A 27,273-nucleotide genomic window follows, 5' to 3' on the forward strand; every position below is an offset into this window, starting at 1 on the left:
GGTCACTCGTATTTCCTCTCCCATGCGGCCCACCACCCACGCCAGCCCTGCCCTAAGTCTTCCTGGGCCGCCTTGTCTCTCCCTCCATCCTGATTCCTCCTCAAACTCCATGGGCTTCCGGTGACTTCTGAAGCTGCCGGCCTCCAGCCCTGTCCCCGTGGAGGCTGGGAAGGCGGGAATAAAGTGACCACTGACAAGGGCACGGTGAACTCACTGTGCCAGGAAAGTGCTCTGCGCCTGAACTGTGCACACATCCCGTTCTCATCGCCACCTGTACCCTTATACCCACTTCACAGAAGAGGAAACAGAGGCACCAAGAAGTTACATAAATTGCCACCAAGGCTTCCTGCTGGTACGTGGCTGAGCCGAGACTCAAGCCCAGTGTGTCTGGCTCTAGTTCAGCCTCTCAAGTGCTCTGAAGGGGGCAAGGCCAGGGCTCAGGAAGCACAGAGAAGCGGCACCTCACCTGGCCTCGGGCGGTCAGGAATGGCTTCCCAGAGAAACTGACACCTCAGTGGCGCCTGAAGAAGGAAGGAGAGGAGCTGACGGGGCAATGAAATAGGAAAGGGTTGTTGAGGAAGAGGGAAGGGCCCTGAGCAATGCCTGGAGGCTGGGTCACCCTGGCTGCAGCCTGGTGTGTGTGAGTGGGCAGCGCACCCTGGGGGCTCAGCAGACAGCGTCCGGGGGGCTCCTGGAGCATCAGGCTGGGCCCACACCCCTCAGCCCCTGAGACAGAGGGCGCAGGCGCGGAGGGAGGGGAGCCGCTGATTTACATCCTACCGGTGGGGGGGAAACCCAGGAAGTGCAGCCCAGGCACTAATCAAATCTGGGCTAATAATAAACGTCCTGAGTAATGAGTGGCCTGGGCCGGAGCAGGCGAGGTGGCCGGAGCCGGGTGGGCCAGGAGGAGCCATGTGAGTAGCCGGGGAAGTGGGGGTGGGCGCGGGGGGCTCTGCCTGGGGCTCTGCGTGGCATCAGGGATGCAGGGGAAGCGGTGCCCACGGTAGACGGGCAAGCTCGAGCTGCCCCGGGGCCTCCCGCGCCCGTGCACGTGGAGAGCCCTGGGTCTGGGGCCCTGGGGGTCTGGCCTTGCTTTCCGGAGAGCAGCCGCAAGCTTGGAGGGTCAGCCTCACAGGCAGGAAGTCCCTCTCACTCCCACCCCAGGCTGGCCCCAGGACCCACAGCCAGATGGGCCAGGACGTTTTTTAAATATCAGGAGTGTTTAACGGGCCCTCCTGCAGACGTCGACCCGCGTCCACACTTCCAGGATTACCCATGCCCCGCTGGATCACTTTAGAGACAAGTCCAAACAGCGCGTTTTTGATCTGTAAATACCTCTGTATTTCTCCCTTAAAAACAAAAACTCCTTAAAAAACAAAACCCCAGAAAACTCTCATGCCATGACGACTTCTACAAAGAATGATTCCTTAGTGTCACCAAAGCGTCCATGTTCAGACTTCCCCGACCGTCTTGTCAATGCCTTTTCCAGCTGATTTGTTCAAATCAGGATCCAAACACCATCGTTTTGGTTATATGTTTTAATCTAGAACATTCCCACTGTCTCATGTTTTCCCTTGCTGTTTTTTTTTTTTTATCAAAGAAACCGGATCATTTATCCTATAGAATTTTTATCAGGGCAGGTTTTGAAGGTTTGTTCGAAGGCCCAAATCTGGAAGCGTGGGTGCTAAAGCAGGTGGAAGGGTCCAGGCCCCCCACTGTGTAGACAGGACGCACGGCCGGGTTGGAGGGGCCACGGCTGCTCTGTCCCCCACTCGCCGGGCAGGGAGCGCATCTCTTCTGCGAATCCTTTGGACGGGAATCCTTTGTGTCAAGCAGCCACCTCCCCAGATGTGTTCCCAGCTAAGGGCTCGGATGTATAAGATTTCTGAGAGTTGGACCAGGAAGGCACAAGAGGTCACCTTGGCACAGGATGGAACCGCCCAGGCCCAGGCCCACGAGTCGGGAACCTGTCAGAACTGGGACCTGGCACTGACGGAGGCTGCCAGGAGCAGCAGAGTCGGGCCTGCCTCCCCTTGTCCGCCGACTCGCTGTGTGACCTTGGAGGAGCCCCGAGCCCCTTCACCTCTCTGGGCTCCATTTCCTCTGTCGTAAAATGAAGGAGAGGCTCTCCCCGACAAGAAGTCCCTGAGAAAAACACAGAAGGGCTTTGAACCTGCCTGAGCCCCTCCTGAAGAGCCACAAGCAAAGGCGCTGAGAAGAGCTGCAGTTAAAAACAACAAAACAAAACTTTGGCTTTCTTTAGCCCAACGTTTTTCAAACTAATTTGACCACAGAGGCCTTTCTTGGTCCAGCGCCTGCAAAGCCAGGCATGTGAGGGAGACGAGCAGACAGCTGGGGTGCAGGAGAGCCCAGGCCGTGAATCCACAGACCCAGGCCTGGGAGAGCTCTCCCCTTCTTCCCGCGGTCAACGCGGCTTCTGTTCTGCTGGCCAGTGTCAATTTGGGGCTTTTCCTGCCCTTCTTTGGGGCTGGATGATGGTTCTGGGACTTTATGGAGGTTCCGGTGGTGTTGGAGGAGGGGTGGGCAGGGAGAGCGCAGACATCCGGCCAGCTGGGTGTCTGCCATCTGGCCAAGCGGGCTCTGTGTCCCCGTCAGGTCCAGTGGCTCGGTGCCCTCTGACCAGGAATGGGTCTTTGAGGCTTCCTAGGCTGCCCTCGTCCGATCCAACCTGCCGTCCACTGGCCATCGCTTCCCTGTGGGTGGGGTGGTGGCAGCTTCCACCCTCCTCTCCCCAAATGGGAGAAGGCTCAGGGGTCTCTTCAGTTTTGTGTGGGCCTCTGCTTATTTTCTTTCTTTTTTTTAATAAATAAATAAATAAATTTATTTATTTATTTATTTATTTATTTATTTATTTATGGCTGCGTTGGGTCTTTGTTGCTGCACGCGGGCTTTCTCTAGTTGCGGTGAGCAGGGGCTACTCTTCGTTGCGGTGCGCGGGCTTCTCATTGCGGTGGCTTCTCTTGTTGCGGAGCACAGGCTCTAGGTATGCTGGCTCAGTAGTTGTAGCACATGGGCTCAGTACTTGTGGCTCGTGGGCTCAGTAGTTGTGGCTCACGGGCTTAGTTGCTCTGCAGCATGTGGGATCTTCCCAGGCCAGGGCTCGAACCCGTGTCCCCTGCATTGGCAGGCGGATTCTTCACCACTGAGCCACCAGGGAAGCCCTGCTTATTTTCTTTTAATTGAAGTATAGTTGATTCACAATGTTGTGTTAGTCTCTGGTGTAAAGTGATTCAGTTCTACACCTATATATTCTTTTCATATTCTTTTCCATGACGGTTTATCACAGGAGATTGGATATAGATCCCCGTGCTCCACAGTAGGAGCTTGTTGTTTATTTTATGTATAGTAGTGTGTATCTGCCAATCCCAATCTCCTAATTTAGGTCCTCTTGCTTTTATTTATTTATTTATATACATTTTTTGGCTGTGCCATGTGGCTTGTGGGATCTTAGTTCCACGACCAGGGATCGACTCGGGGCCCCGGCAGTGAAAGCACCGAGCCCTAACCACTGGACCGCCAGGGAATTCCCAAGCCTCTCGCTTTATAAGTTTGCTTTGTGAATAGATGGTAGTCACAGGCTGGAAGCCCAGTAAGTATAAAAAGGTACATAACACAGCCTTCCTTTCCTCCTGGTCCTCTGTCCGCCCAGCTTTCCTGCCCCCTCTAGAATAAACAGCTCTGTTCAGATGCTTTACGTGCCACCAAGTTCACCTGTTTAAGAGCTGTGCAACCATCACTATAATCTAATTTTAGAACATTATCATCACCCCAAAAAGAACCCCTGTCACTCCTCATCCCTCCCCACCCCCAGCCCTAGGCTAGCACTGACCTACTTTCTGTCTCTATAGATTCGCCTACTTTGGACATCTTATAAAAACGGAATGTGCTGTCTGATGACTGGCTTCTTCCATTAGCATGTTTTTGAGGTGCATCCATGTGGTAGGGTGTCAGTACTTCATACCTTTTTGTGGCCAAATAACATTCCGTTGTCCGGATGGACCACATTTTACTTATCCATTCATCAGTTGATGGACATTTGGGTTGTTTCTACTTTTTGGCTGTTATGAACAATGCTGCTGTGAATATTCATGTACAAGTATTGGGTGGACATGTTTTCATTTCTCTTAGGAGTGGAATTGCTGGGCCATATGGTAACTCTGTGTTTAATGTTCTGAGGAGCTGCCAGACTGCTTTCCAAAGCGGCTGCGCCGTTTTTATAATCCCGATTAACACAGGAGGGTTCCAGTTCCTCCTCATCCTCGACAACACTTGTTGTTATCCATTCGTTCATTACAGCTGTCCCAGCAGGTATCTCAGTGTGGTTCTGAGTTTCCCTTACAACAAACGATGTTGAGCATCTTTCTGTGTGCTTATTAGCCATTCAGATAGCTTTTTGGAAAAATGTCTCTTTAACTCCCTAACCCATTTTTAAACTGGGTTATTTGTCTTTTCATTATTCAGTTGTAAAGCTTCTTTATATATTCTGGATACAAATCCCTTATCAGATATATGATTTGGAAATATTTCCTCCAGGTCTGTGGAATATCATTTTATTTTCTTGATGGTGTTCTGTGAAACACAAAAGTTTAAAATTTTTATGAAGTCCAGTCTCTCAAGCTTCTTTTTAATCATTTGTGCATTTGGTCTCACTGCCTAACCCCAAATCATGAAGATTTACTCCTGTTTTCTTCTAAAAGCTGTCTAGTTACATTTAGGTCTATGACCCACTGTGAATTACTTTCTGTGTATGGTGTGAGTTTGGGGTCCACATTCATTCTTTTTTTTTTAAATAAATTTATTTATTTATTTATTTATTTTTGGCTGTGTTGGGTCTTCATTTCTGTGCGAGGGCTTTTTCCAGTTGCGGCAAGCGGGGGGCCACTCTTCATCGCGGTGCGCGGGCCTCTCACTATCGCGGCCTCTCTTGTTGCGGAGCACAGGCTCCAGACGCGCAGGCTCAGTAGTTGTGGCTCACGGGCCCAGTTGCTCCGCGGCATGTGGGATCTTCCCAGACCAGGGCTCGAACCCGTGTCCCCTGCATCGGCAGGCAGACTCTCAACCACTGTGCCACCAGGGAAGCCCTACATTCATTCTTTTGAAGGTGGCTTACCCAGTTGTCTCAGCACCATTTGTTGAAAAGACTATCCTTTTTCCTGTTGAATCTTCTTGGTATCTTTGTTGAAAATCAATTGACCATAAATGTTAGGCTTTAGTTTTTGACTCTAAATTCTACTCTACTGACCCATGTCTGTCCTTATGCCAGTACTACACTGTCTTATTTACTGTTGGTTTGTAGTAAGTTTTGAAATTGGGAAGTGTGAGTCCTACAACTTTGTTCTCTTTCAAGAGTGCTTCGGCTCTTCTGGGTCTCTTGCATTTCCATATGATTTTAGGATCAGCTTTTCAAATTTTGCAGAAAAGCCAGCTGGGAATTTGATTGGGATTGCATTGAATCTGTAGAATTATTTGGGGAGCACTGTTATCTTAACAATATTAAGTCTTTCCATCCATGAATATGGAATATTTTTCCATTTATTTAGGTCTTCTTTCAGGAATGTTTTGTAGTGTTCAATGTACAAGTTTTGTACTTCTTTTGTTCAATTTATTCTGCAGTATTTTATTTAAAACACTGTTTTTGGTTTCTTATGTTTCCTTACAGTGTTTCTTTATGTATATACTAATACCTATAAATCTAGATTAGAACTTTCTCCCTTTTTGCAGAAAGAAAGAAAGGAAGGGAGACTATGAGCCACGCTGTTATGGACCTTGTTTTTATTTTTTTATTATTTAAATAAAATTATTTATTTGGTTGCGCCAGGTCTTAGTTGCGGCAGGCGGGCTCCTTAGTTGTGGCATGCGAACTCTTAGTTGCGGCATGCATGTGGGATCTAGTTCCCTGACCAGGGATCGAACCTGGGCCCCCTGCATTGGGAGCACGGAGTCTTAACCACTGTGCCACCAGGGAAGCTCCTTGTGTTTGTTTTTCCACTTAATATATCTCGGAGTTCTTTCTAAAGCAACATACAGAGAGCTTCCTCACCCCTTTTCTATAGCTGCGTAATAGTCCAGTGTATATAATTTACTCAGGCAATCCCCTCCTGAGGGACATTTGTGCTACTTCCAATCTTCTGCTATTACAAACATTGCTGCAATGAATTTATCATTTTGCACTCTGAAATAAATTCCAGAGTTTAATCACTGTATCAGCAGGTAAAAACATCAGTCATTTTGACTAATGTTGCCCAATCTCCCCCCGTGAGGGTTATCCCTATTCCTCTCCTTCCAGAGCGAATGAGTGCCACTCTCCTTGTGACCTTTGCCAACAGGAGGTGTTATTAAACTTCTGGATTTTTAGCAATCTATTAGGGGGAAGATGGTCTCAGCGTAATTCAAATTTGCTTGTCTCTTAGGAATGAGACCAGGCAAATTTATGCTGTTCATCCCTGTCTGTGAACTGTCTGTTCATTACCTTTGCCCAATTTTCTGTAGGGTGGCTTGGCCTTTTCCTTTCTGCTTACTCTTTTGTCATATGTGTGTTTCTCCTTTTGATTGATTGATTGATTGATTGATTGATTTATGGCTGTATTGGGTCTTTGTTGCTGCACGTGGGCTTTCACTAGTTGTGGCGAGCGGGGGCTACTCTTCATGGCAGGTGCGCAGGCTTCTCATTGCAGTGGCCTCTCTTGTTGCGGAGCATGGGCTCTAGGCGTGCGGGCTTCAGTAGTTGTGGCACGTGGGCTCAGTAGTTGTGGCTCACGGGCTCTAGGTGCACGGGCTCAGTAGTTGTGGCACACGGGCTTAGTTGCTCCGCGGCATGTGGGATCTTCTCAGACCAGGGCTCAAACCCATGTCCCCTGCATTGGCAGGCGGATTCTTAACCACTGCGCCACCAGGGAAGCCCCTCTGCTTACTCTTTAGATACGAGTTGCAAATGTTTTGTTCCCGTTTTTCATTTGTCTTTGGACTTTCCTCCTTAAGCTGCTTTTTTGCCATGCAGAAGTTGTTTGTTTGTTTTGTGTAGTCTATTTTATTTATTTTCTATTTTATAGAGTTTGGATTTGGGGTCATAATTAGAAAGGCCTTTCATACTCCAAGGTTATAAAGAAATTATCGAACGGTTTCTTCTCTAGAAGTTTTTAAGATTTTATTCTCTTTCACACTTAAATCTTTGGGCTGTTTCTTCAATCCAGGGGAAATTATTTTCTGTGCTGTTTTCTGGCCCAATCATTTTGTGCCAAGAATCCTTTCCTCTAAGTTCTGAAAGCAAAAGCCAGGATTTCTGCTCTGCCCACCCCACCCCCCAACCTCAGGACACCTCTGCCCTGAGTCCTACTTGAAGGGAGGAGATGCAGGCAGGGGAGGGGGCAGAACAAAACTCAGACATTACACAGCGTCAACACAGCGCAAGAACGAGGGTTGCTTTCTACTCCCCATGTCTTCACTGAGGACAGCTCTCTATAAAGTATTTGGTTATTTGTGAGCATTGGCCGAGGACCTACTGTGTGCCTCGTATTACAGAAGCACTGGGTTCAGAGATGAATGAGACAGTGTAAGGAGGTAGACGGCTACACCCTCAGATGTCAAATTACAAAATAAGAAACATCACCAGGTAGAAGGTGCTCAGGCCACATGGCCATCCAGGAAGGCACACCTGAGACATCTCAGAGGAGAGGTCAGGTGACACGGCAGCGTACAGGGACAAGCGTCTTTGGGAAGTTATAATGCTTCAGCCACAAGCTGAGGTTTTGGGGGCAGTTCCCAGGCCTGGAGTGTGGATTTGCTGATTATGAAATGATTATAATTAATCCATTATATTTTAAACCACTTTATCCAAATAACTACCACTCGGCAACCGCACCTCGGGCCAGTTCCATGCGTGTCATGCGCACGTCCTCGAGGAAACCTCCTCTGCAAAGGAGCACCCACAGTTCCCGTTTACAGAAAAGAAAACCCGAGGCTGTGCTGCCAGCCTTTCCCAAGCTGGCTGGCTGGTGACTCAGAGCTGTGCCGTCCTCCACAGGCACGGCTGCGCTCACACACATTCTGTCACTGAACCATGGGAAATCGGTTTTCAGAATGAGTCAACAGGAGGCAGAAATTACAATGGGAAGAAACGGTCATCCTCACCTTTCTCTCTTCCTCCTTCTCCCCCTCCTCCTCCTCCTCCTTCCCAATTCATAAAAGAGAGACTGTAAACGGTCACTGTAATTCTCTCATCTGTCACCCAGAATGTTGAAACTGCTGAAACTCTCTCGGACCCCCTAGCCCACCAGGTGCTCAAGGAGAGACCACCCTCTTTGCTGCCAGCTAATCCATTTGCCCCAAATGCAAAACCCTCTGCAGTTTTTCTCCCTCCTTCCTTCCTGTCTTATAAGTCCTGTCATTGCCCTGTTCACAGACAGTGGTCTAGGGGTGTCCCCTCTCACAAGTGAGTGACTATTGTAGACACAAAGTCAGAGTTATTCCCTGATTGTTGTTCACCTCAACATGACGATGTAAATTTTGTTCACAGCTGAGCCATGTGACCTCCCTGGAGTTGAAACTCCTTGGTTTTCTCTGCATGTCTCAGTAACTCACCCACAGATCTGGGGCAGATCCAGCCTGTCAACTGGTCAAGCAGACTCGCTTATATACGGTTCCCTGTTTCCACTGGAGATGTTCCTCCCGCTTTTCTCTTATTTTAGTCGAGATAGGGCTCCCCCCTTGGCCTCCAGGCCATGTCCCAGGGACTCCCTTCACCATCATTCTGAGAATTTCTATCTTCCCCTCTTGACTGAGATGGACCCTTCCTGCTTTCCCCCCTCCTCCATCTGTTGAAAATCAACTGACCATAGATGGAGAGCTTATTTCTGGGTTCTATTCTATTCCACTGGTCTGAGTATCTGTCTTTATTCCATTATCACACTGTTTACTTTAGCTTTGTAGTAAGTTTTGAAATCAGAAAGTATGAGTCCTCCAACTTTGTTCTTCTTCTTCAAGATTGTTTTGACTGTTCAGGGTCAAATGAATTTTTAAGACGGATTTTTCTATTTGTGTAAAAAAGTCACTGGGATTTTGTTAGGGATTGTATTGAAACTGTAGATCACTTTCAGTGGTATTGACATCTTAACATTGTCTTTCAATCCATGAACACGGGATGTCTTTTATTTAGATCTTCTCTAATTTCAGCAGTGTTTTGTAGTTTTCAGGGTATACTTCTTTCACCACCTTGGTTAAATTCATTCCTAAGTATTTTATTCATTTTTATGTCTCTGAATATGGATTTGTTTTCTTAATTTCCTTTTAGGATAGTTCATTGCAAGTATATGAAAAATGCAACTGATTTTTTGTGTTGCTTTTGTATCTGCAACTTTGCTGAATTTTTAACAGTTTTTAGTGTGTGAAATTTTTAGAGATTTTACATATAAGATCATGTCACCTATGAACAGATAATTTTACTTTCTCCTCTCCAATTTGAATACATTTTTTTTTTTTTCTTGCCTAACTGTTCTTCCAGTACTATGTTGAATTGAAGTAGTAAGAGTGGGCATTCTTGTTTTGTTACTAGTCATAGGAGAGAAGTTTTCAGTCTTTCACCACTGAGTGTGATGTCAACTGTGGGTTTTTCATACATGGTTGTAATCATGTAGAGGAGGTTGTCTTCTATTCCTACTTTACTGAAATTTTTTATCATGAAAAGGTGCTGAATTTTGTTAAATGCTTTTTCTGCCTCAAAATGATCATGTAGTTTTTTCCTTCATTCTTGTAGTGTATTACATCTATTGATTTTCATGTGTTGAACTATTATTGCATTCTGGAAATGAATCCCACTTGGTTATAATGTATAATCCTTTTAATATGCTGTTGGATTTGATTGGCTAATATTTTGTTGAGAATTTTCACATCTATATTCACAGGGCATATTGGTCTGAAATTTTCTTTTCTTATGATGTCTTTATTAGGCTTCAACATCAGTGTAATGCTGACCTCACAGAATGAGTTAGGAAGTGCTCCCTCCTCAACGTTTTTGAAAGAGTCTGAGAAGGATTAGCTTTAATTCTTCTTTAAATGTTTGGTAGAATTCACCAGTGAAGCCATCTGGTCCTGAGCTTTTTTTTTTTTTTTAATGATCACATTCTTTTTTTAAAAAAAAAAACTTTATTTATTTTTGGCGGTGTTGGGTCTTCATTGCTGTGTGCAGGCTTTCTCTAGTTGTGGAGAGCGGAGGCTACTCTTCATTGTGGTGTGTGGGCTTCTCATCGCCGTGGCTTCTCGTCGCGGAGCGTGGGCTCTAGGCACGTGAGCTTCAGTAGTTGTGGCACACAGGCTCAGTAGTTGTGGCTCACGGGCTCTAGAGTGCAGGCTCAGTAGTTGTGGCGCACGGGCTTAGTTGCTCCACAGCATGTGGGATCTTCCCAGACCAGGGCTCAAACCCACGTCCCCTGCATTGCAGGTGGATTCTTAACCACTGCGCCTCCAGGGAAGCCCTGGTCCTGGGCTTTTTGTTGGGAGGTTTCTTATTACTGATTCAATCTCTTTACCTGTTATAGGTCTATTCAGATATTCTTTCTTCATGTATCAGTTTTTGTAGATTGTATGTTTCCAGGAATTGTCCATTTATTTAGATTACCTGATTTGTTGGTGCACAATTGTTCACAGTACTCTCTTATAATCGATAAAATATGTACCAATGCCCCACTTTCATTTCTGATTTTAGTAATATGAGTTTTGTCTCTTTTCCTTAGTCAATCCAGCTAAGGGTTTGTCAGTTTTGTAAATCTATTCAAAAACCCAACTTTAGGCTTTGTTAATTTTCTCTATTATAGTTTTTCTTTTTAATTTATTATTATTTTAATCAATTCTTTCTATCTTTATTTATTTGGCTGCATCAGGTCTTAGTTGCGGCATGCAGGATCTTGGCCACAGCACGTGGGCTCTTTGTTGCGGTATGCGGGCTCCGGAGTGTGCAGGCCCAGTAGTTGTGGCACGCAGGCTTAGTTGCCCCATGGCATGTGGGATCTTAGTTCCCCAACCAGGGACTGAACCTGTGTCCCCTGCATTGGAAGGCGGACTCTTAACCACTGGACCACCAGGGAAGTCAGCTTTTTCCAGCTGACTTACAGCTTTTCTATTACAGCTTTTCTATTCTCTTTTTTCTTTATCTCCGCTCTAATCTTTCCTTATGCTTGCTTTGGGTTTAGTTTGCTTTTCTTTTTCTAGTTCCTCATGGTATACAGATAGGTTAAGATCTGAGAAATTCTTCTTTAGTGTACCCATTTATACCTATAAATTTCCCTCTTAGCATTACATTCACTGTATCCCATAACTTTTGGTACGTTGTGTTTTCATATTCATTTATCTCAAGATATTTTCTAACATCTCTTGTGATTTCTTCTTTGACCCATTGGTTAAGAGTGTGTTGGGGGGAATTCCCTGGTGGTCTAGCAGTTAGGACTCTTTGCTCCCAATGCAAGGGGGCCGGGTTCAATCCCTGGTCTGGGAACTACATCCTGCATGCTGCAACGAAGATCCAGTGTGCTGCAACGAAGACCCGGCACAGCCAAATAAATTTAAAAAAAAAAAAGAAAAAGTGTGTTGTTGAAGTTCCACATATTTGTGAACTTCCCAATTTTCCTTCTGTTATTGGCTTTTAGTTTCATTCCACTTTGATCAGAAAAGATTCTTTGAATTACTTTAACCTTTTAGAACCTATTAAGACTTGTTTTGTGACCTGATATATAGTCTGTCCAGGAGTATGTTCCAGGGACGCTTTAGAAGAATGTGTAGTCTGCGTCGCTGAGTACAGTGTTGCGTGTGTCTGTTATATGGTTGCTTTACAGAGTTGCTCAAGTCATCTTGTCCTCACTGATCTTTTGTCCGGTTCTCCTACCCACTACTGAAAGTGGGGCATCGAAATATCCAAATATTGTCATAGAACTGTCTATTTCTCCCTTCAATTCCGTCAACTTTTGTTTCATATGTTTACACTCTGTTGTCACACACGTGTTTATAATTGTTAAATCTTCTTGCTGTATCAAACTTTTTTTTTAAAATATATTTATTTATTTTTGGCTGTGTTGGGTCTTTGTTTCTGTGCGAGTGCTTTCTCCAGTTGCGGCGAGCGGGGGCCACTCTTCATCGCGGTGCGCGGGCCTCTCACTATCGCGGAGTCTCTTGTTGTGGAGCACAGGCTCCAGACGCGCAGGCTCAGTAGTTGTGGCTCACGGGCCTAGTCGCTCCACGGCATGTGGGATCTTCCCAGACCAGGGTTCGAACCCGTGTCCCCTGCATTAGCAGGCAGATTCTTAACCACTGCGCCACCAGGGAAGCCCCTGTATAAAACTTTTAATCAATATATCTTGTCTTTGTCTCTTGTAACCTCTTTTGATTAAACTACTTTGTCTTATAATAATATAGACACCTCAGCTCTCTTTTGGTTATTATTTGCATGGACGATATTTGTCCATTGTTTTACTTTCAAGCTCTTGTGTCCTTTCATCTAAAGTAAATCTCTTGTAAACAAGATATAGATGAATACTGTTTTTTTAATCCAATCTCCCAGTCTCTGCCTTTTGTAATAGCAGAGTTTAGTCCATTTACAGTAATATGATTACTGAAAAAGGAGTTACTTCTGTCATTTATCTATGTGTTTTCTGTATGTCTTATGTTTTCTGTTCCTCAGTTCCTCCACTACTGACTTTTCTTTTGTATTTAGTTGATTACTTGTAGTGTGCCTTTTTTATTCCTTTTTTCTTTCAGTTTCTGTATGTTTTTAGTTATTTTTTCTAAGTGATTACCCTGAGGATTACAATTAATGTTTTAAACCTCTAACAACTGAGTTTCAATAATACTTAGTTTCAGTAGTGCACACTGTTCTATATCTCTGTCCCTTCCTATTGATATTGATATTGTCATAGATTACCTTTACCAATGCTCCTTATTTTTTCTTATGACTTCAAGTTACTGTCTAGTGCACTTTCATTTCAGCATGAAGGACGACTCCCTTTAGCATTTCTTGTAGGACAGGTCTACTGGTAACAAACTCTCTCAGCTTTTGCTTATCTGGAAATGTCTTAACTTCTCCTTCATTCCTGAAAGATAGCTCTGCCAGATATGCAATTCTTGGTTGATAGTTTTTTTTTTTTCCTTTTTGGACTTTAAATGTAACAGCTCACTTCTAGCCTCCATGATTTCTGAGGAGAAACCAGCTATTAATTTTATTGAGGATCCCCTGTATACGACAATTGTTTCTTTGCTGCTGATTTCACAATTCTCTCCGCTTTGGGTTTCCACAATTTTATTACAGTGTGTCTCAATGTGGGCGTCTTTGAGTTTATCCTGCTTGTTCACTGACATTCTCAGACATGTATATTCATGTCTTTCCTAAGATTTGGGAAGTCTCCAGCCATTATTTCTTCAAATATTTTCTCTCTCTCTTCTCTTTGAAATTCCTATATGCATACAGTGTTACATTTGATGAGCTCCCACGAGTCCCTCAGGTTCTGTTTATTTTTTCTCATTCTTTTTAATTTCTGCTTCCTATTCTAAATAATTTCAATAGTCTTATCTCCACGTTCACTGATCGTTTCCTTCTGGCTGCTCAGATCTGCTACTGAACCCCTCTAGGGAGTCTTTTCATTTCAGTTACTGGACTTCGCAATTCCAGAATTTCAGTTTGTTTCCATTTTTTAATAGATTATTTAGAGTGGTTTGAGGTTCACAGAAAAATGGAATGGAAATTACAGAGAATTCCCATATACCCCCTGTCCCCAAACATGCACAGCCTCCCTCACTATCAATATCCTGCACTAAAGTGGCACATCCACTACAATTGAGTAACTATATTAATACATCATTATTGTCCAAACTCCATAGTTTACACTGGGGTTCACTCTCAGTGTTGTACTTTCCACGGGATTTGACAAATGTATAATGAATGACTTGCATCCACCATGACAGTATCATACAGAACAGTTTCACTGCTCTGTATAATCCCCTGTGCTCCACCTTTATCTCTCCCTCCCCCATAACCCCTGACAACCACTGATCTTTCTTCTGTTTCCAGAATGTCACAGAGCTGGGATGATACAGCGTGGAGCCTTTTTAGCATGGCTTTTCTCAGTCACATGCATTTAAGATCTCTCCACGTCTTTTCATGGTTTGAGAGCTCATTTCTTTTTAGTGCTGAATAAATTCCATTGTCTGGATGCCACAGTTTATTTATCAGTTCACCTACTAAAGGGCATCTGGGTTGCTTCCAAGTTTTGGTTCCTTTTTTTACAACCTCTTATCTCTTTATTCATATCCTCATTTTGTTCTTACATCATTTTCCTGATCTCCTTTAGTTCTTTGTCTGTGGTTTCCTGTAGCTCATGGAACATATTTAAGACAGTTGATTTAACATCTTTGACTAATATTTCCAATGTCTAGGCTTCCTCAGGGATGGTTTCTGTCAAATTCTATTTTTCTGTGAATGTGCCATATTTTCCTGTTTCTCTGTATGTTTTGTAAGTTTTCTGAGAACTGAACATTTTGAGCATTACATTGTGGTAAGTCTGGAAATTTAACTCTCTCACTCCTCCGGGATTGCTGAATTTTTTGCTGCTGAGAGCTGGAGTCTGTTTGTGACTCTTCCAAACTATTTTTGCGAAGTATGTATTCCTTGTGTGTGGTCACCAAAGTTTCTGTTCCTTCGTCTCTGCAGTCAGCCAGCGACCTGACAAAAGATTTCCCTAAATGTGTGACTCCCCAAATGGGGGGCAGTAGATCTCTGTCAATCCCCTAGGAGCCACTTCAGCCCAGGGAGGCTGAAACAATGACCACCACCCTCTGTGTTGGCTCCTCAGTGATCAAAAGCGGCAACCAGCGATTAGAACCCACAATCCCAACATTCAGAGGACAAGGTCCTTACAGCCCATCCAGGTCCCGGCAAGTTGCCCCAGGGACATGAGCAGCCACCAACCCACGACAGGCTGAAAGGCACCAAACTCCCCAAATCTACCAGCCTCTTTGCCCGACTGTCCCGTGGACAACCCCAGAGCGCCAATATCGTTACTTCAGCCGAGGCTGCCAGCTTGATGGCCGTTAGGGGAGAAGCAGGTCGCTGGGGCCGAGGCTGCCAGCTTGATGGCCGTTAGGGGAGAAGCAGGTCGCTGGGGCTTCCTCCTGGCCATCTTCCCTGGCATTGCTCTCACGCCCCCGCTTTGATTTGAAACGTCCACAGAGTTCCTAACTCACAGAGCCCTCCCTGTAGGTGACCTGCTTGTTCTCAAGGAGGCTTTAGAATCTCCTCCAAGTCTCTGTTGCTCCTGAATTTCACGATGGTGGGTCTTGGTTTGAGAGAATATATTGTGCAGGACACCTGACTGGCTCTTTGAATCTGGAGGCTGTCTTTCAAATCTGTTTTCTCTGGAACTCCCATCAGTCAACCTCCGGACCTCCTGATAGAATTCCGTATTTTTCATATCTTTTCCGATTTTCTGGGATATTTCTTCAATTACATCTTATAACCCTTCGACAGATGTTTTTATTCTGTCTATTATATTTTAAAATTTCTAGTCATTCTTATTTGTTCTATGCATACAATTCTTTAAAAGTAGCACATCACTGAGAATTCCCTGGCAGTCCAGTGACTGAGATTCCACACTTTCACTGCTGAGGGCCCAGGTTTGATCCCTGGTTGGGGAACTAAGATCCCACAAGCCGGGAAAAAAAAAAAAAAATTAGTACACCATTCTTTCTCGTGGATGTGAAAGTTCTCTTCTCTTTCTAAGGATGTCTTGTTGTCATCTTGTAGTTTTCTTCTGTTCCCTGCATTGTCTCTATTGGCACCGGGTGGATTTCTTCTGCTTGCATCGTCCAAGGTCTCCTTCATGCAGAGGTGGTGCTCCAATATCAGGTGACCCTTGGCTGTGGTTCACAGTTCACATTGAGGCACTAATGGCTGATTGGAAGTTCTGGGTAAACGGACAGGGTTTTCACACAGAAGCTTTGCTCTAGTGGTCAGGCAGCAGCGTGGTCATTTTCTTGAAAGACTCTCCCAGTCAGTGCCTCCAGGGCTTTTCCTTTGGGTCAGTTTTTCCAGAGCAGGGTCTGCTGGTTTCCTGCCAGTTGCAGGATGTGGGAGGACACACCTTTTACAAACCTGGCCACGGCGCTCCTGAGGTATGGCTGGGGGAAGAGTGGACCTCACTGCCACCCCTCCTCAGCTGTGTCTGAGGAGACCCCAACCTCCTGCTCAGGTGGGTGAGGGGCCGTCACCTGCCTGGGGTCAAGCCCTCTTTATGAAAGTCTCCATCCAACCCTATTTCACTGCTCTGCCCTCCCATCCCCCACGGTCAGAGGCCCTAGTGCCCCAGTTCCAGGAGGTTCCCAGCATTCGGTGACTCAATCCCGCTTCCTCCCCGCGAGCTTCGACCGAGAGAGATCTTCAGCTGAAGCCTGTCGCCCCAGGCCTTCTGCCTTCCATCTTCCAAAACGTGGCTAACACCTGTCCCCTGCCACAGTCACTTCTTCCATCTTTGAGGACAACTATCTTTTCCTGCCCTTTCAGTTTGGTTTCAAGAGGGAAGGAGGATAAACCCAGGTGGTTAAGCTGCCGGGTCGAGTGGGAGCCGCTGGTCTTTCCTCAGTGGACTTCCATCAAAGAATAAACAAGTGCCTCAAAAAATGTTTAAAAGAAGTCGTTGGGGAGGAAAATGCCATGAAATTAGGCAGAAAATTACAGAAGACTCAGCAACACACAACCATCTGGAATGAGTCCCAGATGCCTTGCAGAGCCAAAGAATCCAGACATGAAAGTTCAAGAACAGGCAGTACCAGCAGCCTATGGCCCTGTGGCGTTCAAACTCAGAACAGAAGTTACCTCTGGGAGTGGATGTTGGGTGCGAGGGGCCCATGGGAGTCATCAGGGTGCAAGAAATGTTCACCACCTTGACGTGGTGGTCGTGACACAGGTGTGTACACGTGGAAAGATTTGTCAAGCTGTATTCTTGAGATTTGCCATTGTGTGTGTCTCACATCTCAGCAAAAGAGCAAGGGAAGGAAACGGACATTTACTGAGTGCTTGCTGTTTGCTAGGCACTAGCTAGGTCTGCTTTTCTAATTCATTCATTTAATGAGCACCTACTATGTCCTGGGCACTATCTAGGTTCTGAGGACCCAGCAGCAAACAAAACAATTAGCATCTATGCCTGCGTGATGCTCCTAGTGGGGAGACAGTATCAAATAACCGCATCACGAAAGTCAAGTGACAACAGTGACAAGAGCACATCGGAGTGCAGAAGAAGGGGCAAGTCCCAATCCCGGGTGGGAGGGTGTCAGAAGGACTTCCCTGAAGAAACGAAGTTGCAACAGAGATCTGAGGGATCAGGAGGAAATGACCAGTCATGGAGCAGGACGAGCATGGGGTGCTAAGGGACCAGCACGTGCAAAGATCCCGTGGCAGGAGGCGTGTGCACGTTCATGAGGGCAGAGAACAGGGCCGAGCAGGGCTCCGCTGATGCCAGAGGGGCCTCAGAACTGCCGTGCCCCAGACGGGAAACTGAGGCTCAGGGTGTCGGCCCCGGGTTGCCCAGCAAGTACAACTGGGGCAGAAACCAACTTTGTCTGTTTCCCCCTAGGGAACGTGAGCGGGAGAGGCCGCCTGGGCTCCGGCCTCCAGTGGTGCCAGCTGCCCTCACGTTCCCTGCCTCTCAGCCCCACAGGGCCTGCGGCTGGGGGTGGCCATGAAGCCCTGCCCCGAAGAGCAGTACTGGGACCCGCTGCTGAACACCTGTGTCTCCTGCAAAACCATCTGCAGCAATCAGAGCCCACGCACCTGTGCAGCCTTCTGCAGTGAGTCCTGGGGCCCGAGCCTGGGCTGGAGGCCCCTCCTGCCCCCGGAGGTCCCCCTGGCCTGCACTCGGGGCCTGAGGAGGGGTGGAGGGAGACGGGAGACGGACTGTGTGGCACCTTCTACCTTCCCACCCTCCTACCCTCCTTGCAGCTTCCCAAGCATGCTCTGTTCCTTCCTGCCTCAGGGCCTTTGCACAGGGATGCATTTCCCCACCTTCTCCCCTGGGCTCCCTCCTACCCGACCTTCAGGTCTCAGCCCCAAATCAAGAGGTCCTCTCTGACTGCCGGATGGAAAGTGGGCCCTCCTTCATCATTCTCTGCTCTTTCTTCTGAAGCTTTTTATTATAGAAATTAGGACAGAGAGAGAGGACAGCATGATAAACCTGTCTACCCATCAGCAGCTTTAGAAATTCCACCTTTTCAGTCCCCAATTTTTTTACTTGTGTATTTTAAAGCCAATCCAAGAACTCGTTATCATTTTACCTGTAAATACTGGATCACGAATCCCTAACACATAAGGGCCTTTAAAATATAACCTCAATATTTTATCACCCCCCAGCAATAATTCCTTAATATCACCTGCACTCAGGCCATATCCAGTTTTCTCTAATTGTCTTGAAAAGTGTCTTTTGCTTGCTTTTTCGTAACTTGTTCTTTCCCTGATGGAACTTATCACAGCTTGTACCACACGTTCTTTCCTGTGTGTTCATGTGTCTCAACCACCCGATTGAGAGCTCAATTCCTTTCTTAAGCCTAGCACAGTGCCTGACACATAGTAAGTGCTTCATAAAAACTGGCTGAGTGGGGCTCAGAGAGGCTGAGTGACTTGCCCAAGATCACACAGCACAGTAGTGGAAGAGTTAGGGTTTAAACAACTTTCTGAGTCTGCAACACCGTGGCTCTGAGCCACTATCCATTAATGAGGTGGACATTCACTGTGTTGACCCACAAACCACTGGAAAGAGGAATCTGACAGACCCTTCAAGGAGGTTATTAGCTAGTGGAAGAAATGACTCCACTTCATGGTAAAAAGGTGAACTACCATAAAACGCCACAGTTGGGAGAGACCACGTCCGGCTGATGGGTTGGGGAGCAAGGAAGTTTTCTGGTAGGAAGCGCCACCTGAGATGGATTGTTAAGAGCCCACAGATGCAGAAGTCAGATGAGGGGGAACGGCACCCCTGGAGGAGGGACCAGCATGGACAAAGGCACGGAGGCGGGAAAATACAACAGGGAATATCGAGGCCCAGAGGGGAGGTTGTGAGGTCAGGCAGTGAGGGCTGGTGGTCTGCGGAGCTGTCACTTGCACAGCCACATGGGGGTTCCCAAGGAGGAGAGGAGGTCACGGCAAGCCCGGGGACACGGCTGCCATCAGGCTAACTCCACCTCGTGAGTGTCAGGGTCAGGAGGGTCCAGGGCCACAGCAGGGTAAGGGCAAGGGGTGGTCATTGGTCCTGACAGGATCTCCCGAGTCTTCCCTGAGGTCCCAAACGCATGCCTTCCTGGTTTTGTCTTCTACTCTGAAAAGGATGTAAGTGTTGGCGTGTTTGCATCGCAAAGAAGCACAAGTGAATATTCTATTTAAACCTTGAGCATTATTCATTATGTGTCAGGCACTGTGCTGGGGACTTCAAATCCTCGTAACAATCGTAAGAAATCACCATTGTTATAATTATTCCTCTCCTGGAAAACAGGAGACTGAGGTACGGAGGGGCCAAGCCCACCACGTGAAGTGGCGGACCAGAGCTTCCCCAAGCCCGCGTGGCTTCAAGGTCTGGGTTCTTGGCCTCTGTCTTGTGCTGCCTCCAAAATGCGCCCTGAAAACCTGCATACGAGTCACATTTTCATATGACTGAATCTTAGAGACAAGGGAAACCTGCCCTGTGAAAGTGTAGGTTTCTGTATGGCACTCAAAACTGCTCTCTCCATTAAGTGTGAATGGGCTTCAGTTTGCTTGGCTTCTGCCCCTTGGCACTGATGCCTGATTAAGCTCCTGAAATTCTCATTTATTATTAAGACAGAAAAAACACTATTAATTTGAGCTTTCTCATCTTCCTTCCAGTCCCCTTCCCCAACTTGCTAAGGCAGATTCTGGCTTTGTTCTCCATTCCTTATGTTTATATGAAATACATTTCTCCCTTATGAGGTGTGAAAAACCCAAGTAAAGAAGTTATGTGACAACGTAATAACTTAAAAGATAACTAGAAAACCCTTATACAGTTAGTACTAAGAAATGCTCTTTTAAGTAATATATAGATCAAAGAAGAAATGATAGTGAAAAATAAGAACATTCTAAACTAGGTATAGAAAAAATACTGCATGTCAAAATGTGTGTGATGCAGCTAAAACAGTACTTAGAGGACAACGTATAGTCTTACATTTGCATACTGGAAGAGGACTTGGATTACCCTGGAATTGCTTTTGGGGGACTGGACTAGGATTTTTTTTTAACTTTGATACCCTTTGAGGCCAGACCCCCAGTTCCTGCCTGTGTCTGTCACCCAGCAGCATCACGCATCTCTGTCTCCCAGAGTCACTCAGCTGCCGCAAAGAGCAAGGCAGGTACTATGACCAGCTCCTGGGGGACTGTATCAGCTGTGCCTCCATCTGTGGACGTCACCCCAAGCAATGCACACACTTCTGTGAGAACAAGTTCAGGAGTCAAGTGAACCTCCCACCAGAGGTCAGGAGACAGCGGACCGGAGAGGCCTTGACCCGAGCAGACAACCTAGGGAGGTACCAGGGATCAGAGCACAGAGGCTCGGATGTGGGTCCAGGTAAGCCACCTAAGGTTGGCCTGCGCGGTGTCCAAGGGTCAGAGTGGGTGGAAGGCAGGCACCAGGCCTCAATAAGGAGAAGCTGCAAAGCAGGAAGTCCAGTGCAGGCAAATGGCCAGAAACCAGGGGGGTGGGGGGATCATCACAGGATAGAAAAAAAAAATTAGGCAAAGTTTACAGAAATCTGTGGGCAAGAAGGAAGCAAAAGAAGAAAAAAGACCTGACAGTTGAGAGTCTCATAACTGTGGCTGAATGAATTCTTAGAACACAGGGCAGCGAGTGGACAGCACAGCTAACCTGTGAGCAAGACCCCCAATCCATTTAGAGGCAACGGAGACTTCCCAAGAATGAGAAGGAAAAGTACTACCAAAAGAGCTCACAGTGGAGATGGGCCTCCTTAGATATGTGAGAGGGGTCCCTTGAACTGGGCACCTACTAAGTGCCGAGCACTGGAAATGACTTAATTAATCCTCCCAGAAAACACCTCTTGGCTCAGCTACTCTGCTCTGTGGTGTCAGAAAGGACAGGGCTTGGGTGGGGATGTGGACCCGTAAACACTTGATATTTATGGTGCTCTTGGTCTGCCAGGCACTGGCTGGTTTTCCTCCTTTTCTGTGACTTTCCTCATGACATCACTTCCATGAGAACAGGCTTCGTGTGTCCTGATAACGAAATGCCCAGCCTGGTTCTTCTCGGTTAGACTGTTGTCTCTTACTCTGTTCTGCTCTCCTGTCAGTAAGCTGCTGCCATGTAACAAACAGCCCCCAGATTCCATGGCATGTTATTCCTCATGGCGTAGGGCTTGGCTGGAGTCAGCTGGAGGGGCTCTGCTCCTGAGTCTCTCGTCCTCCCCTGGGACCAGCGGGTGGGCAGGAACATCAGAGGTGACACACGGGCCTCTGAACCTCTCAGCCAAGAGCTGGCACCCATCATGTGCTGCATCTTATCCCTCCAGATGCAAAGCCAGCCAGATTCAAGGCGGGGGAGACAGACCCCACTCTCGTGGAGGAGAGGCGAAGGATTTGTAGCTGTGGGGGGTTTGTGGCCGGTTTTTATCCAGCACAGCCTCTCGTGAGAGCAAGTGCAGATCCACACACAGAGGGCGTGGATACGGGGGGAGGCGGTGACGAACGGAACCACAAGGGGGGGCTGCTGACCCCCCCCCCCGCCTGCCCTGCAGTCAGTGATGTATTTGACTCCTCCAGCCAAACCCAGAACCCCGTCCACCTCCGATGCCACAGATTCCCCTTTACAGACAGAGAAACTGAGTCTCAAAACCTGGAGAGTCAGTGCACAGCTGAGCAGGGACTCGGGCCCGGCCTGCGGGTTCCAAAGTTTGTCCGCTCTGCAAGAGCCAAACCCCAGAACAGTGTTCTGTGGCACCGTCGCCCACTTAGGGGGACCTGTTGCCAGCGTGACACCGTTAGCCCTTCCTGCCTGTGACCACCAGCCAAGCCCCCTCCCCAGAGGGTCCCCTGGGGTGGACCCTCCAGGTACGAATCCCCCAGGAAGTGTGGACAGACATTCCAGGAGCCAGTGGGGTCAGTGTGTCCACGTCTGACGTGCAGCAGCCGCTGTCCCAGTCATTCCAGGGTGTGGCCTCCCCAGCCTCGGGGGCTGGGTGACGCCTCGCCGTACCTGCCCCTGCCCCGCGTCCCTCTGGAGGTCTGGGGCTTACGTGTGTGTCCCGCTGTGTCCTGACACCCGGGCGTGCAGGTGGGGCGAGAGCTGGGTGTGGTGAGGCCTGTGAACAGGAAGTGCCGGGCCCACACCCTGGGTGTCAAGGGCAGGGCGTGCAGGACACTGCCCGTGGCAGCGGGGCTGCCCTGTCCCCCCCACTCACTCCCCGCCCTGCCAGCCCCCACCTCGGCCCCTCCACGTCTCTCGGAATGGCCGTTCCTTCATTTGACGGTAACTGTGGAGGGCTCAGCTGTGCCTGGGGGGCGGGTGCAAGAGTCAGGCAGACCCTGTCGCTGACCCCACGGAAGTCACAGTCTGACGGGAGAGACAAGACAAATGATTGAGTAACCTCAGTGCGTGGCGACGACATCCCCCAGCCAGGGTGCGATGGGGCGAGGAAGGTTTCCCCGAGGAGAGGCCTTCAAGGCAGACTGGGGGCCAGACCCCTGGTTCCATCTCCCACCAACTGTGTGACCTTGAGCAAGTCACTTAACCTCTCTGAGGTTGTTTCCGTAAGACTGAGATCATCTGCCTTCACGGGGTTGCTGCGCTGCGTGTCAGGATCAGCACGAAGTAACTGCTCATTTAAAAGGAAAGCATACATCTAAGAGACGGCGGGGAGAAAGGTGTTCCAGGCAGAGGGCACAGCATGTGCAGGTGCTGGGAGGGGCTGGGAGCGGAAACACACGGATTCTCTGTGGACAGGGTACAGCCACTGCTAGTATCACTGGGGCTGCGACTGCTACAAACAGGGGAGCAAAGGCTAAGTTTTAGTGAAAATTAAGGTTTGCTTTTCTTATCCGAGCCCACGGAGCCCCCAGGCCCTATTCAAGGGCCTCCTGGGTCCCAGGTTCAGAGCTCTGGGTGGCGTGAGCACGGCTGACCTGGGACGTCTCCAGACTCTGTATCTCCTTGTCCCCACCGGGGACAGTCAGCCCGGCACCCCCCTCACAGGGCTCTCACGGGGCCTCAGCGACCCTGGGCCTTGGCTCCAGATCCTTAACTTGATTACATCTGCAAAGGCTTTTTCCCCAAATCAGGTCATAAGGTCCCACGTGCAGGTTACCAGGCCCCCCGTGGGAGGGTGATACCCGCCTTGGGAGCACATCCTGCATGGCGGCCTGGGGGTTGGTCTTGTCTCTGGCTTTTTATCTCAGGGTGTGGAGTGTTTTCTCCCCACACACGCCCCCCACACACGCCCCTGACGGCTGCAAGAGATGTCACCGTGCCGGCTGCCCCAGGCCCCCTCTTCATCCCCAGGGATGAGGCCAGGGAAGGGGGGCAGAAAGCCTCGGGAGCCCACCTCAACCCTCCCCTGACCTGCCTGCTCGCTGGGCTGGGGCCATGGGGATGCTGGCGGAACGTTCCACTGGGTCCAGCTGCTACCAACAGCGCGGAGGCCGGAGCGTCTGCCCCATTTCACCAGGAGGCAGGCCTGACCGTGAGCAGGGGTGGCCGCAGGGCCCAGGCTCAAAACCTATCCTGTCTCGGCTACACCAAGGCCCCTCAGGACAGGTCACAGCACTGCCCGCCTGGCCAGCCCGAGCTCCAGCCCAGCAGCAGCAGCAGTCGGGGAAATCCTGTTTCTAGGCGAGATTGACTCTGAAAACAGTACAAGCACGGAACAAATCTAATGGAAAACCCGCTTGGAAATAAACCATCTGCGGAGCCCCCTGGTGGCGGTGCTCAAAACTGCGCCGCAGGCCTGGCTCTCAGGCAAGGACAGAGTTCACATACTTTCCCGACTGAAGCCCCCGCACCCACCGGGGTCAGCAGACACAGAGGCACTGGGCAAGGCCGCTCCGCTCCGGGGCCAGGTCACTGAGGGCCGACAGAAGGCAGCGACCGAGCTTGCAGACCTGAACGGCTGGCGACTGAACAGAGGAAGCAGAGCGGTGGCTGGGGACCCCGTCCCCCGACCTGGCCAGCCTCGGACTCGGCTTTAACAAGTCAGGCAGCCAGTGTGCTCCCCGCCATTCCCGTTTGGAAAGGACGACACACACGGATCGTGACGGAAGAAAGAAGGTATTAAAAAGCGAGGTTTGGGGACAGTCTCTCCCCAGGAGCAACGCCTGCTGCAGTCTGGGATTGTCGGTTCCCACACGCTCCTGTCTAAGCATATTTCACACCAGGCAGAATCCCAAGCGCCCACCTCTCTCTCCCTTTTCACTTCCTCCTCCTGAGGTTCAACCCATCTCAGGACCCACGACGTAGCTGGTCTCCAGCTCTCACTGTAAACAAAGCCCAGCAAATGCCTGCATCCACGTGCCTAGAGGTGAAGGTGGTGAGTCCACAAGACTGGAAACGGCGTGTCCATGTTGGCAGGTGGTTGCACGTGGCCCTCAGAGGAGACCACCCCACCCAGATGTGCCTGTGTCGCCAGCCTGGGACAGAGGTGGAAGGTGACATCTTTCGCAGTTTTAACTGCACCTCTCCTCTGGATCCAGGGCCTTTGCGAAGCATGTTCTAGGAGCGAGTCACCGGGCAGGAACTGGTTCCATTTCCCTCAGGAAGCCCCAAATCACCCTCCTCGCGTGGTGGCTCAGGGCGCCCGGGAGAGCAGAGCAGAGGCTGCCAGGCCTCCTCATGGCACAGGCCAGGCCCTGCGTCCCCTCTACTGCGTACTGCTGGGTGCAGGGGGGCCCGGCCCAGCCCGACTTGAAGGGCAGGAATCAAGGACCATCTCTGAATGCCAGCAGCCAGCCTCGAGGTAGTCTGTGTTAGAATTCAGCTGAAAACACCTGAAATATGCAGATGTTTGGTCTCAAATCCACCCGGCAGTTCACTGTGTACTTAGCAGCGTCTGGTAGCTGGCAATTCCACCTCCCGTGTGAAGGCTGCCAGCCTCTCCCCCGCTAATCCGGCCAGGACGATGGTTTTATTTTATCCCAGGGACGCGCAGGAACCGGTGAGCAGATGGGGGCCCGGGAGCTGGGACACACGGATGTCGCCGGCCCGGGGTGGCGCCAACAGCCCACCCAGAGCTCTGTGAACGTCAGGGTGGCACCAGCCAGCTGTCACTTCATAAGCCTCTGACTCTGAGGAGCGTGCGTAACGAAGAGGGACGGTGTCCGCCCTCGTCCTCTATGCGTGGCTGGCCTACAGCCTTGGCACGGGGCCCATCACACCTGCCCGCAGGTGCAGCTCTGCAATTGCGCCCGGATGTGAGGCTCAGTTTTCTCATCTGAAAAACAGTCTGTAAGATGGCGTGGCCACAGCGGGAACAGCCTGCAGGATCCTCAAGCAGCTCAGCACAGAGGCGCCACCTGACCCGGCAACTGCGCTCGTGGGACGTGTCCACGAGAGCTGCACACACACGTGCACACGGAAACCTGCACACAAGCCTTCACAGCCGCCGAAGGGTGGAAACCACCGAAATGCTCCTCGTGGACAAACACACACGATGCGGTGCACCCACGCAGCGGAACGTTACTCAGACCCAACACACGTGGCCACACGCCTGAGCCTTGGAAACACACGGAGAGGCCGGACGTGAAGGTCCCGTGCTGCACAATTCCACTGGTATGAAGTGTCCAGAACAGGTGACAGAGACAGCGTGGTGGTGCTCGGGGCCTGGGGGGACGGGGGGCGCCATGTGGTGCTGGACACACCCCAGGTGCAGAGGCAGCAGCTGCTCAAGCCTGAGAACACACTAACCCCCCCCACCACCACCTTCACGGCCGTGAGCCTGGCTGTACGTGGACTACACCTCAACCTCCAGAAGGGGCGAGAGACCCTCCTCCACAGAAGCACGAGGGTCAGGGACACACTAGAGAAAGCACTGCGTGCAGCAAGTGCAGCAGGCGGCCAGCAGCCCTTCCGCCCGGGCTGGGGGCGCCCGATCCCAGGGCCCGGGACAGGTTTCGAGGGCAGGGCTTTGGCTCAGGGCCCTGAGAGGAGAGGGGCCAGCGCCCCATCTCCCCAGGCCCCCCTGGTTTACATCTGCCCCCCAGGCTCGGGAGCAACACCACCGTCTCTCTCAAAGCACATGCTCCCTGATCAGACATCCTCCCTGGACAACTGCCCACCCGCTCACCCGTCCACCTCTGGTACTGTCCCAAGCTACACCCCACAGCGAGAGAGACGGCAAAGGGCGTCCAGCTCCGGGTCTCCCGGCCCTCCGAGGGGGCGTGGGGGTGACCGCATGGCTTGTCTGGGCCTCACGAGGAGGAAGCGAGCGAGCAGGACGAGGGGCTGCTGGCCGGAGGAGGGGACGCTTCAGGGAGGGGCCCCTCCTGACTCTGGGTCCCCCACTGTCTTGCAGCCCCCCCAGGGCTAAAGCTGAGTGCCGACCAGCTGGCCCTGGTCTACAGCACGCTGGGGCTCTGCCTCTGCGCCATCATCTGCTGCTTCCTGCTGGCCGTGGCCTGCTTCCTCAAGAGGAGGGGGGACCAGGTCTCCTGCCAGCCACCCCCCGGGCCATGTCGGACGCAGGCCAAGTCCTCCAAGGGTGAGCACGCAGTGGGGTCCTGGACGTCCCTCCGTCCTGGCTCTGCCCCTGCTTCTAAGCGGAGAGCGGTTGCCGGTTCTCCCTGGGAGCGGCCTGGCGCCAGTTCCTACGGTTTCCTATCTGTCTTGGTGAAATTGGGTCAAGCATCAAGGCAAGAAGAGACAGGGCCCTGAGGAAGGGCGGGTGTTGGGCCCCGGCGCTTGCCCCGCTTGCCAGGACAGGGCGGCTAAAACTGGAGGGGGTCCCCTGGGGGTGCAGGGCGGGCGAGGAGGGGTCCAGGCCGAGGCCAACGCCCTCTCCCCCTCAGCAGATCACTGGATGGAAGCGGGCAGCGCTGCAGGGGCAACGCCAGAGCCAACGGAGACGTGCAGCTTCTGCTTTGCGGAGTGCAGGGCGCCCGAGCGTGCTGGGAGGTGGGCGCGCCACAGCCAGAGCGCAGCTGGACAGCCCTGCGTGCGCGCCCCGAACGGCGGCCTCTGCGGCATCGAGGTCGTGTGCACGCCCGCCCAAGAAGGAGGCCTGGCCACATGA

At 49.9% G+C, this 27,273-nt stretch overlaps 1 protein-coding gene across 1 annotated transcript; it reads left to right on the plus strand.

The window, feature by feature from the left end:
* The first annotated feature begins 853 nt into the window (after positions 1–853).
* On the plus strand, positions 854–27,273 carry TNFRSF13B (TNF receptor superfamily member 13B). Its single transcript, XM_059907753.1, has 5 exons — positions 854–914; positions 17,698–17,835; positions 20,367–20,612; positions 26,557–26,742; positions 27,053–27,273. The coding sequence occupies exons 1-5, from the start codon at positions 854–856 to the stop codon at positions 27,271–27,273; spliced, it is 852 nt and encodes a 283-aa protein (XP_059763736.1).

Source organism: Balaenoptera ricei, chromosome 20, assembly GCF_028023285.1.
Source record: "Balaenoptera ricei isolate mBalRic1 chromosome 20, mBalRic1.hap2, whole genome shotgun sequence".
In the NCBI taxonomy this organism is placed as follows: Eukaryota; Metazoa; Chordata; class Mammalia; order Artiodactyla; family Balaenopteridae; genus Balaenoptera; species Balaenoptera ricei.